General features: G+C 44.1%; 1 protein-coding gene across 6 annotated transcripts in view; it reads right to left on the reverse strand.

The window, feature by feature from the left end:
• Positions 1 to 4,692: 4,692 nt before the first annotated feature.
• Positions 4,693 to 13,157, reverse strand: part of VEPH1 (ventricular zone expressed PH domain containing 1) — a 202,212-nt gene continuing 193,747 nt past the window's right edge. For all 6 annotated transcript variants that reach the window (XM_061565944.1, XM_061565947.1, XM_061565945.1 and 3 more), the window contains 3 exons: positions 11,428 to 11,545; positions 8,638 to 8,774; positions 4,693 to 6,214 (listed from right to left, as the gene is read on the reverse strand). In XM_061565944.1, coding sequence (XP_061421928.1) covers positions 5,978 to 6,214; positions 8,638 to 8,774; positions 11,428 to 11,545 — 492 coding nt within the window. In that variant the 3' untranslated portion in view covers positions 4,693 to 5,977. The remainder of the gene's footprint in view (positions 6,215 to 8,637; positions 8,775 to 11,427; positions 11,546 to 13,157) is intronic.

Raw genomic sequence — 13,157 nt, forward strand, 5'->3', positions numbered from 1 at the left:
TCGTTAAAAAAAAAACGAAACGCTTTTGTAACTCTATGCGCCTGATGCCACAGAGAGGTGTGAGTCTCATTTTTAACGAATACGAGGTGCAGATATTTAAAGCGAGACAATGTTATATCTGCTTCTTTTACAAATACGCAGTTGATCACACATTGGCGACAAAATGGCAATGCCAAAAGCTACGAACTAAGTCTCGGTACATGCCACTGTTACATCACGTGACAAACATCGTTCCCAATATCGCTCACAACCGATGTTCAAACTCAGTGCTCAGCGGGTTTGCATAGCTGTGCGCTAACCAATGCGCCACCACTCCATCCACTTGGAGCTATCAGAGGGCGTTTGTCCTTCAAAACGTCTTACTAAAACATCAACATCATCATTACCAGCCATGATACATCCACTGCTAGACGAAGGCCACACCGTTGCCATCCCTCACGGCATTAGAATGACGCTCTTTGTTTCCCGCGCACACGAGCTCAGCTTATCGCTCCATCTCTCTTGACAACGTAATTTACGATTTGATTGCATTGGGCACATAACCCACGCCTAATGCAATTACATTTTTTTCTAAACCATATTATACCTTTAACCCTTGAAATGTTATTTTTAATAGTATCATTTCCAAATATAATGTAAATCAAACAGGCGTTTCACCCTTCAAATTAAAGAGGTCACTGCATAAGCTGGTGTAAAAACATGAATTTTTTCTATTTACGCACATAAATAACAGTCAATTTCACAGTAACACAGTAAGCCTAATCATAGTAGAAACAAAGTGGTAAAGAAAGTAACGGTCGTATAACGAGCGTATGTTTTTTCTATTTCCAGGACCGTAAATGTAGTTTTATATTTAATAGGGGCCTCTTAAGTCTCCTCCAATGTCTAATTACACACCAAACATAGGACTATATATCTTGATTAAGGTTCTCATAGATATAAAAATATACACATATACAGTACAGTGGAACCATTTACTTTTAACAATAATATACTTAAAAAATACATTTCGTTACGATAAGTGTCCATTAATCCAAAGTAAGATTCAAGTGTGCTATGCCATATCATATTATTACAGTACAGTAATTGTGGATTAAAGTACGAACATTTTCTAAGGCGTGTATTCATGAGCAACAAAAGCATGTTAACAGCTTGCTACACGAGTCATTATGAACTTAAAAACACGAATTTCTACTTACACACATTTCCACTTCATCTACGAAGAAAACCCTCAAGAATATAAACATCTCACTATTTGTACAAAGACGTTTAATCGTGACACCAATTACCTATACATAAAAATGTTAGATTAATAAAATACATTTCAACCAACATTACAATAAGTACTTAGATCAATATGTTAACAGTCCATGTGCTGCTGTTTTACAAATGTCCGTTCATAAACCAAACTGTAACATTAAGACCTCTTTCTATCCTGGCACACAGCATTTATTTTAAGGGTGTAACAACTATTTTCCACCCATTTTATATCTTAATACATACATGCATTTGCCGTAAAAACAAACCAGGAGAGAATTATTCACAGTCTGTCGAGTAACTGAGTTATCGTGCATTTCATAAAATACGAGCTGCTTGCACCGCATTGGCTTTGCAGATAGGAGTACTAATATGATTATTAGTGGACTCGAGACTAATATTTATGAATGTCTTGCTGTGGGATGCAAGGGCGATTTTAGATAGTTGGGTAATTCTGTGTCTGAGTAGTAATGGGAAATTGTAGTACTGTATATACTTTGGTCTGAATGGCCCAAAATCGTACTATTGTAATAAAATGTGCTCATTTCAATGTCCTTGTACACACCTTGGTTGAAATTCATGAACACAGACACAAGGCAGAGCTCCATCTCTGAGGTTGCTTAACGATATTGGCACGGTTGGACAGCTTGCGAGATCCTGCTGCAGATATGAAATGGCATGAAATCCTTAACTCATCCCAGAGAGGAGCGATCATTGCCATGCTTCTTCATGGACGATTGAGCTGGGCTTAACGCCTCTGCGATGGGTTTGTGACAGCAACGCAACTGAAAATGCCCATTCGGCTGTACGAGTGTTGTGGCCAGCAAGCGTGATCATCTTAAAGTCATCATTTTGCTCTCAAATGGGTTTGCATATCCGTGGCTCAAAGTGTATACAAATATTTCAGAATGCTTAAAAAAATGTTTAGTGAGCATTCACACACAGTTTAAAACATATATACGATGTAAAAAAAATCACATTGCTGTGTTATAGCTTGTACATGTACAGTCCTATGTGTCAATTATTTGCTGGATCAAGTCCTTCCCCATGCTGTCAGTCACGGGGGTTGGTTGTTCAATACTCCGCCGTGCTGGTCAGTGTCAGTTCGTGAGAGGGGGGTACCCACGACTGGCTCAGATGTCACTCGACACTGACGCCAGAGCTGTGGCCAGTCATCAAACTCAAATCGGAGAGGATCACAGCGCAGCGTGCTCGCCGTTGCGCCACTGCTCCACCCCAATATTCAAACACATTCCTCCTGCGGAGGAGGGAGCTGGTAGGAACGTTGGGTTGCTCAGTCAATGGCCAGGGTCAACGGCGGCGTGGTGTATTCCGCAAATATGGCCGACTGTGAGGGTGGGCACAAGCCGGCGTGAGTAGGTTAAACGTAGAGTTTTATAAGGGCACCACGGGGTGACCAGCCCCTCCCCACCCAGCCCCACCCTCTCCACCCAGCCCCTCCCCACCCAGCCCCTCCCCACCCTCCCCTCTCCACCCAGCTCCACCCCTCCAATTTTTGGATGCACGACGGACGGACGAACACAATAATCCCCTGTGGGCTGGTGTAACGAGGAGGTTCCTACCAGTATCATTCTATATTGTGGTGATTTTGTCAGTTTTCGGTGTTGAGACAACACGTGTAAGTAAACAGAGATGATTAGGATAGGTAATTTACAGTTAATGTATATGTGTGCTCTCAAATGTATTTAAGAACACGGTTGACCTTTAAAGTGGTGTTTTGAGCTTCATCTCACGTCAAATTAAATAATAATAAATAATAATTGACATGCAGTGCACAGTGAGTGCATGGACCTTTCGTCCCGCACCTCCGATTAGCACGGTTGGCTCGTACGGTGCAAAAGAAGTTCACCATACATACGTCCCACTACACCCTTAAACAATAGTTCTGAGTGGAGGAACTAAGAGACATGAGAGACACCTATTTGTCAGCAATGCAGTATTTACGCACATCTTTCAATAAAGATTGTGTTCAATAGCAGTGGCGGCTCCTGCAAAATCTCTCAGGGGGGGCAAATGTCTGGATGATTGATAAGGATAAGGTCCACCCATGCAATGGATAAATTAACAGCTTAAGCATGTAAAGGCAACTTCACTTCTTTAATATTAATGAAAAATAAAGTGACTCTTACAATACATCTTGTTTGTTTCTATACTCACTATTAATACAATCCACTCAAGTTTATTTTATTAAAGATTCCACTAGGTGGCGACAAATTATATTGTTGGATGAAACGTGCTTACGTATGATGACGTAAGCACGTTAGTGCGAGTCCTCCCGGAAGCCATAGAGAATGCATTGGAGTGCCCGCCGTTCGAAAAAAAACATCTTTTAATGTAAGTCTATGGGAACACTCTGGGCGATTCTCAGCCAGAGTGAAATCGCCCAAAGAGAGGTAGTACTCCACAGAACGTGACATGACGCTGATTGGACTATATCCAGAGGCACAGTGACGGCTCGCGTAACTCTGTGGTTCAATGGCATTGGTGGTGCGTCGCCCAATCGCCCTAATGAAGAAACCGCCCCTGGTGTCAGCTATACGTAGCCCAGTGTAAATGTTGCTCAGTGACTCTGCCTGTAAAGTGTAAGAAATAAACAAGGAGCCCTCTACAAGTCGTGTCTCGGAAGTCGCTCGCTACAATTGGATATTACCTTGCTATTGGCGGTGCGTCGCCCAATCGCCCTAATGAAGAAACCGCCCCTGTTCAATAGGATCCGTGAAAAATAACTGTTTTCCTATTAATACATTATGTATGGAAGTAATAAATACTTTATGAAAGTATAAAATTAGTTCAGGATTGTTCTTTTTTCCACTGGTTAGCATTAAGACAATGTCAAAATGGAAATTACACGTGTAGATGGTTGGACCTAATGTCTGCATATTGCATCCACTGTTGACTTCCTACCAGAGATGCACAGCCTCGCCAGGCATTGCTCATTTCATCAACCCTAAAGTGATGATGGGCCGAGATGACCTGAACTGGATTCCAGCGAATATTTTAGTGATAGAGAGCTCTGCTGCTCTACCGACTGAGCTGTGATAAACATGTGATATCAGTCCGTTTATCTGGCAACAAAACTGACACCTTTTTAACAAGGAGTCATGTTTGCATTGACCATAATACCTGCGGTCGGAATGCAAACAAAAAACACAACTCTGATAATGTATGCACTGTCCTTGCAATAGATTGGTCCACACCCGAGACAGCTTTTCTTAGAGCCTAGTCTCACATGGTGTTGGACCAGATGACGCCAAAAGGCGCAGACGAGGCTCTAAGAAAAGCTGTCTCGGGTGTGGACCAATCAATTTCAAGGACAGTGTATACATGATCAGAGTTGTGTTTTTTGTTTGCATTCCGACCGCAGGTATTGTGGTCAATGCAAACATGACTCCTTGTAAAAAAAAGTGTCAATTTTGTTGCCAGATAAAAGGGTAAAAAACCAATGATCATATTTTGATACTGGCAAAGGAGGTTCCAATGGTGATATCAGTCCGTTAAGATTATTAACATCCACGATTCTATAAGCCAATGTGTTGCTCAAGAATAACACATTTGACGCTGTCATTATTGTCAGTTATTGTGTTATTGACATATATGCAAATAAAATACAACAACCATTTTGTAATGTACAGCTATCTACGTGGATTACAAATTAACATAGCTAATGTAAGTGGAGAAAGCTCGCTTGTTCATTTAAAGGGGTTTATACTTGTTCCTTCCCTTGAATAAAGTGCTCTTTGTCACAACGGGTATAACTAGCAGTTGCACGACATATATATAATGAGACATTATGTATTTAAACATGGATTTAAAGCTCAGCTGTTTAAGTTTCACAGTCACACGAATCCCTAACGACCAATAAAACAAACTGCAGAGCGTTTGTGTCCCATCATTGTGGGACAGGAAGCAGACTCTGGCAAGCATATGGATAGAACAAATCCATTATTGTTAAAATTTAAAAACCAAAAACATTAAACGGAAAATTATTTAAGCTTAACATACGTATTTAATAAAATCTGTGATAGATTTATGTTCCCAAAATCATTCCTCCAATTCCATATATTTCCCACAAACCTGATGGACAAGACACAATAGTCAATCTGAGACAGGCAAGTCTTTTGATGAAGCCAACACCGTGTGATTGTCTTCAATGTGGCCTGAAAACTAGTCCGTGAGTGAACTTGAAGCTACACGGTGGCAATGAAGTGACCTCAAGTTCTGCGATGCCCTTGGCCATATAGCTGCGCCTTCCCCCTACCCGGCTGAGCCTCACACATTCGTTAGCTCTGGTACATGACACAGACTTGTGAGTCCCCTCTCAGAGAAACATCAGCAGCTGTGGAGCCGGGCTGCTTAGCCGTCGCGAAGGACCAATGCAGGGGACACACAGGGCCTCCAACCAAACTTTAAGGTTCGCCGGTCGGCGCACAGCTGCGGCACCTAACGGCACAATTTGAAGACTGCCTCCCGGGCACGGGCTCTGTCACCTGCTCCACCCGCGCAGCTATCACTCTGGCCCTGCCGCACATCCCAGGTATGGTTGCCATCTGTCCTGATTTCCCCTCTTGCAACAAAGTGTCATATTCTTCCTCCTATGATATGTCTTCATCTTCTTCTTCTACATCGACAGGTGGCAGCCCTCGGGCCACGTGCCTCTGCCACGTGCGCACCACCGTTATGAGCCTGACGGTGCCCCTCGTCACAGGTAGGTGGTGGTCTCCTGGCTCTGGCGCTCGTGCGCGCGCGCCACCGCCACGTTGAGGCACTGCAGCCACTCCTCGGCGTCGCGCTCGTCGCACGCCTTGAGCACGTACGAGCGGCTCTCGGTGAAGATCTCGAAGGCGCGGGGCAGCCCGCGCTCCTTGCGCTTGCGGCTCACGATTCGCACGCTCTGCACCTTGCTCAGCTCCAGAGGGCACTCCTCGCCCTCGTCCTTCTGAGAGACACGTGTTTAAATAGAACGTATGCATGTACGAATGAATGTGCGTACTTAACCTACATTTTATTTATTTTAAGACGTGTACAGCAGTGTTGGCCACGACTGCCCGGTAAGTGTGTCTTGTCACAAGTTGCCACGTGTGTGTAGGCACACGTGGCCATTTGAGGGGTCAAGGGTGGGGAGATGTTAACTACCTCGTCTGGTATACAGGAACTCGTGGGTTCGATCCCGACCCTGATGCCTGCTGTATATTTGGAGTTTGTATGTTCTCCCCATGGTCACGTGGATTTTTCTCCGGGTCCTCCAGTTTTTCCCTCCACATTTAGAATCAACATGCGAGTATTTGGCTGATATAAATTTTCACGTGATAAGCCACTTCGTTCAGCTTTCATTTGTGGCCAGAATGCTTCTGAAAAAGAGCTATATAGCTCAGTGAGCCTTACCTGGTCAAATAAAAATAGTTCAGTTTTAATTCAAGTCAAGGAACTTATTAGCACTAATCTATTACGACTTCAATAATGCTGCTTGTTGCTAGCTGCTTGGTATTTAGGCTGCTTAGAAACTGTGAATAAAAATATATAGAAAATATGGGCCTGGGCACAGGGATAGAATTGGTGAGTTTGTGTGGCCTTGTTGCGAAAGTGAAATGCATGCTGGACCATGGGCATGGAAAGTCCATGTGGCCGTCATTCACAATCAGAATATTTATTTACACTGGAGGAATCCTATGATCTATACAGTTCTTTGTTTTACAGATGTCCAGTAGAGCTCTGAAGCTATAAAGCTCTCTTTCACAATGTATGCCGCCGATGCTGTTCCGTGTGTGAGGCATGTTAAGTGCTGCATTTCAAAATGGCCTGCAACTAATTAACAATCTCTAAATTGATTGTCAGTTTAAAAGATGGATGTTGTTGACTTCACATCTGCAATGTCTTACTTATTTTCTCAAAACACATTTTACGTTTAATGTAAAAAAAAAAAAGAATGGCCCACAAAAACATACGCAAAAAAACATATCTGATGTGAGTTCTCAACGGATTACTAAAATAAAAACATATTTAGCAGCGTATATTTCTATGCAATTACCCTGACCCAATCGTATTCCTCAAAAGTGATAACCAATCTCAGTGGAGTCTTTTTTTTGTATTTTATAAAAACAAGTATTGGGTTTCTACACTATGGGGACCTCATTTGCCAGTAAAAATATGATAATTGGTTCTTTACCCTTCTATCTGGCAACAAAACTGACACCTTTTTGCAAGGAGTCATGTTTGCATAGACCGCAATACCTGCAGTCATAAATACAAACAAAAGACATAACTCAAGGACAGTGCACATTATCAGAGTTATGTCTTTTGTTTGTATTTATGACTGCAGGTATTGCGGTCTATGCAAACATGACTCCTTGCAAAAAGGTGTCAGTTTTGTTGCCAGATAGAAGGGTAAAGAACCAATTATCATATTTTTACTGGCAAATGAGGTCCCCATAGTGTAGATGCTTGCCCCGAGCTCTCATACTCTGATGGTACATTGTCCTTGAGTTGTGCGCCTTTTGGCGTCATCTGGTCCAACCCATATGAGACTAGGCTCGAAGGAAAGCTGTCTCGGGTGTGGACCAATCAACTTCAAGGACAGTGCACATTATCAGAGTTATGTCTTTTGTTTGTATTTATGACTGCAGGTATTGCGGTCTATGCAAACATGACTCCTTGCAAAAAGGTGTCAGTTTTGTTGCCAGATAGAAGGGTAAAGAACCAATTATCAAGTATTGGGTTGTATTAATTAAGAAAACTAAGGGAAGGATGGAATGGAACAGACAATGGTGGAGGTCTTTGCCCATGAGTGGGAAGTTAAAGGCTGACTGTGCCAACAGCATTGGTTGATTTAATGACGGCGTGGAGCTGTACGTGTGTATGTTGAGCTTCTTTCGCACCGTACGCAGCCAACCGTGGTAATCGTAAGTGCGGAGGAAGGACAACAAACGAAACACAAAAAACAGTTCTAAAGAAATTAGTTTGCAATTTAGGTTTAAAAGTGTATAGCTCCAGTGGCTTCCTAATATCGGAAGAGCGTTCCAGACGGCCGCAGAAGCACATCAAAAAGCACGTGATGCAGTGACCGTCTTTGATCGATGGTTATCAAAAACCTGCTGCGAGGATGACCGGAGTTCGCGTGATGGTTTATGCTCAGCAAGGTATTGCGGTTCATTTGTGGCAAGCACGTTGTGTGTAACGAGCACGATCTTACGAGGGGAAGTCAGTGGGCTTGAGCAGGACATGACTAGCAGGCAAGATGACTGGTGGATGAGATGTGTGATGGAATGGCAGATCCATTAGAATTGCCCACAAACGGGCGACCACCGATGCTGGAGCTGTACGTGTGTATGTGTTGTTATTCGGCGTCGAAGGAGGTTTTCTCACCGATTTCCCCTTGCGGAAGAGCAACTGGTTGCCCGCGAGAGTAAAATATCGCGTTCTCCAGCGCTTGATGAACTTCCACCGCACCTGCTTCTCCTTGAGCTTCCCTTCCATGAGCGGCCTTCCCTCCTGGTTCACATCTTGGCAGCGAAGGGACAAGGTTAGGAGATGCCTGGGTTGGGCATGGTCAGTGCTAGAAGAGTTTACTGCTCAGAGTGAGCTGTCGCTGATCGGTTATCAAGGTCCTGTCGAGGATATCTATTTTTTGGTAGTAATTTTAGGATTTGCTCGAGTCAAAGTATTTATGATCCTCAACACATTCTGAGCAATAACACTGCCTTGAACAAAATATAATAGGCACATTTTTGGACAGCGGCCATTGGCTGAAACGTCACCAATATATATTCCTTTATACTGGTAGGAACCTCCTGGTTACACCAGCCCACAGGGGATTATTGTGTCCGTCCGTCGTGCATCCAAAAATGGGAGGGGTGGGGCTGGGTGGAGAGGGGAGGGTGGGGAGGGGCTGAGTGGGGAGGGTGGGGAGGGGCTGGGTGGGGAGGGGAGGGGCTGGGTGGGGAGGGTGGGGCTGGGTGGGGGGTGGGAGGGGTGGGGCTGGGTGGGGAGGGGCTGGTCACCCCGTGATGCCCTTATAAAACGCAACGTTTAACCTACTCACGCCGGCTTGTGCCCACCCTCATAGTCGGCCATATTAGCAGAATACACCACGCCGCCGTTGACCCTGGCCATTGACCGAGCAACCCAACGTTCCTACAAGCTCCCTCCGCAGGAATGTGTTAAGAATATTATATTGACGAATGCTTTTTGTTATTATCATTATTATTTTACATATTGCTTGTGCGCCACTGCCAATGCAGAAATCGCCAAATAATCTGTGTTAAGTACCTAGTGTATTGTCTATAGAGTATTTTAAATGATCTATAGATTTGTATCCTCTAAATACGGACGGCCTCGCTAAATACTGCACGCACGATTGATAAACCTAATGTTCATATACTAAACAGCAATATTTTACTTCGTGAAATCAGCACAATCAAAATGTGCGGTTTTTGCTGTTTGCGTTGGCTCTTGTCAATGACATCCAAGCACACACACACACTTTAGCGATTGTTAAAAGCTAACACGCGGTGGAGGGCTTAACGTAAGCAAAATCACCGTGGATGATTAGTGCACAAACATTTTTTGTTAGGGGCCATCCATTTAGTACGTATGCATGGAGGGAGGGGGGTTAACCCAAATGCATACGCTTGCGTATGGGGGGTCTACTGACAATGTACGGATAGGAAACGGGGGGCGGGGGGGTGAAGCCTCGATAATAATTTGTCTACATTGGCCTTCAAATGAGTGGACTATCTGTTTGCTTAAACACGTGAATATTATTAATCCTTGATCATTTCTGCATGGATTAAATATCGGCCGTTCTATAGGATTCGGGGGGGGGGGTGCGTCAGGCACGTAGGTGGGGAAGGGGTGTAAAAAGTCTGCGTGCGTATAGGGAGGGGGAAGGGGTCAGGTTTTGACAGATTTTTGCGTACCTACTCAATGGATGGCCCCTTACTTTACGGTCAATGTTATGTTGGGCACATTTTTCGTGCACGTTCTTAACCGTGACGATGTTAGGAGGAACAATGTACGGCCTTGTAAGTCTCTGAAGTGATGCACTTTAATGACGCTCAAAAGGAACCAGACCACCCAGCTCGAAGTACATTTCCGATTGTCACGATGGATTTTACTGATGCTGACCAAGCTTCTACAGATTGTGTTTGTGTGTAAATGTATATATATAGAATATATATAGTACATTAATGTGGGGAGCGGTAGTGTAGCGGTTAGCGTGCTGCTCTACGAACCTGCCAACCTGAGTTCGATTCCCGCTCACGGCCACTAACACACAGTGACAATTATCCGAATCAGGTCCAGGCCCTCCCCTAGGTCGATTCAGTCTCAAATGAGTACCGGAGAAGACAAAGGCGGCCAGGTGTCGTGCTGGCCACGTGTGCCCTGCTGGCCTTGCATATGCGCTCACGAACACTTGCCCCGACAGTCTGTGAAGGCTATGCCGGGGATCTGTATTTTTGTCTTTATATATAGAATTTACAATACAAGCAAGCTGTGGTAGAACTGTGAGGTCAATGAAGGCCCAACGCACTGATTAATGCACCTCAGCGTGCTTTCTCTCCTGCAGATCTCGCAGACGTGATTCTTGGCTACCGTTAAAGTCGGTGCGTGTGGTTTGCTGTGAGCGGGGTGCTATCTCTCGGACTTTAAAGTAATCTATCAGTGGTGTGTGCATGTGTGTGTGCAGTCGATCAGTGCGCAAGTGTGTGCTAGGGCGTGTTTGGATACAGGTAGTTTCTCATCAACCCACCACCCACCCCCTGAAACGGTTTTGATCTCCCACCGAAGGGATGTGGCAAGAAGAGGTTGGTGGTGGGGGGGGCACTTGAGGAGAACTGCTTTTGAACGGCATGGGCCTCCCCTAGGTCAACTCAGCTGAAAATTAGTCCCAGAGAGACAAAGGTGGCTGCGTTATTTGGCTCGACCCACCATCTTTGATAGGCACTCGCGAATAGCACTCCTTCCAGACACTCGGTGAGGGCGAATTGAAATACCTCTGCTGTGTATTAAGCAGCAACAGATTTAGTACAGAACATTTCACAACTCGATTCGACGTAATATTTGTGCCAGTCGAATGCTGTGTGTTCAGTAGTTAGGTGAGTACAACACACGGCAATGGGTACTGTATGGTAAATGGAGGGGGGCGTGTATTACCAAGGGCTTTGTCTGGGTGGTTACACATGTAACAACCCCATCTGCCGGCCTCTTCATCGAATCCAAAAACGTCGAAAAAACACACCTCTCCCAGTTGCTGCCTCAGGAACTCAACGTCCTGCAATGCAGAGAGGGGGGACCGCGCGAATTGCTTCAATCAGAGACTGGAAGCAGACACAAGACTTCGCAAACTTAAGGCGCTTCGTGACATTTTCGACGGGGCCTTTCTACTGAGGAAAACGGCGGGACACACTTTATTTTGTTAATGGCCATATTCAGGTTAGAACGTGTATACGAAGCCACACCATGCCTGGAGAAAAAAAGAAGAAAATTACAATTTGATTTGATTCCTTTAAGCGGGCGTTTAATCGCGCGAGCTTCTAGAAAACTGTCCGACAGCTGTCTCCAAATGGCTTTCCTCCATGGATACACTCTACAAGGTGCTCCAGATGTCTTGTGACCTCCAACCTCGAACATTATTTTCCCTTTGCACATTCATTTCTGTTTTAAATTTACCTTACTGTTAAAATGTTAACTTTTAGAGAATTAAATAGGGGGGGGGGGTCACAAGACATCTGCACTGTAATCCATGTATTACAAAATGCGAACAGGATGATGTCTCGTTTAAATAATATACGAGTATGACCCTGTCTCTCGGAGAAATACTCTAAACCTCATCTCATCTGTGGTGATGTGGGTGGGAGGGGGGGCACTAATGGCAGATCCTGTGCACATTTATGTATGGAAATTATTTCCGATCATTGGAGAAACGCAGATGGTTGTGTGAATATGATGCCACTTCCGTTCAATCCCCTTATCCATAGACATTTGGGAATAATGGGAAGAACTGATGCACGCAAAATAGGATTTTGTGTTATCAATGTTATAATAGAAGTGTCACTCTAGTAACACGTGGTGGTGGTGGTGGTGTATGATTCATAGGCTGGTCTGTTTCACAGCCATCGTGGCAATAGGTGGTCTGTTTTTTTCCCCACAGATTCACTATACCATGCTGCTGAAAGCTCATTCACATTATCAATCAATTAATTGATACCCATAGCGGCCCTTGAAAATTTAGATTTCCCAGCAGCCTGTGTTTCTCTTTGTAATATACTACAGTTTTAGTTCCTTTCCAATGAGTATCGTCTAATATCTTATGGAGGAGTGTCTTGGACTGGCTCTCTGAGCATTAGGCACATCTGATGAACTCTAAAATGGCAATTAATGGCGTGTCTACCTCAACGCACTTTTCGCAAAGCAGACTGTATTAACATGAAATTCGATGCAAATCTTACATTTAAGGAGGGTTCTGATATGTCCAGGGCAATGAGGGCCGACTTAGGTGCCCTCTCTCTATTGAAAGCAAAGGGGTGGATAAGCCCAGACTTTAAGTGACACCAGGTGAGATTTTATCCCGTGACATGAAATGGACATCACTATGCGTGGCACAATGCATTACTGCACGATACACTGTACATGCATTAAATAATGCACGTGAGAATATTATATTTGCAATTCAAGAAAATATATTCAAAGGATATGCAAATGTTAATCGAACAGATGAGGCTGTACAGAGAAGACGTAGCAATACAAGTGGGGATGCTAATAATGTTTAACACGTAGGCTGTCACGACCCATATTATCCATAATAGAGATGTTTGTGTGTTCGCTTGATGATGCTCGTTGTAATTACCCGGCGAAACGTTGTACTCGATTTGTAAATATTGTGG

Source organism: Lethenteron reissneri, chromosome 36, assembly GCF_015708825.2.
Source record: "Lethenteron reissneri isolate LAM-NWPU_2019-01 chromosome 36, ASM1570882v1, whole genome shotgun sequence".
Lineage (NCBI taxonomy): Eukaryota > Metazoa > Chordata > Hyperoartia > Petromyzontiformes > Petromyzontidae > Lethenteron > Lethenteron reissneri.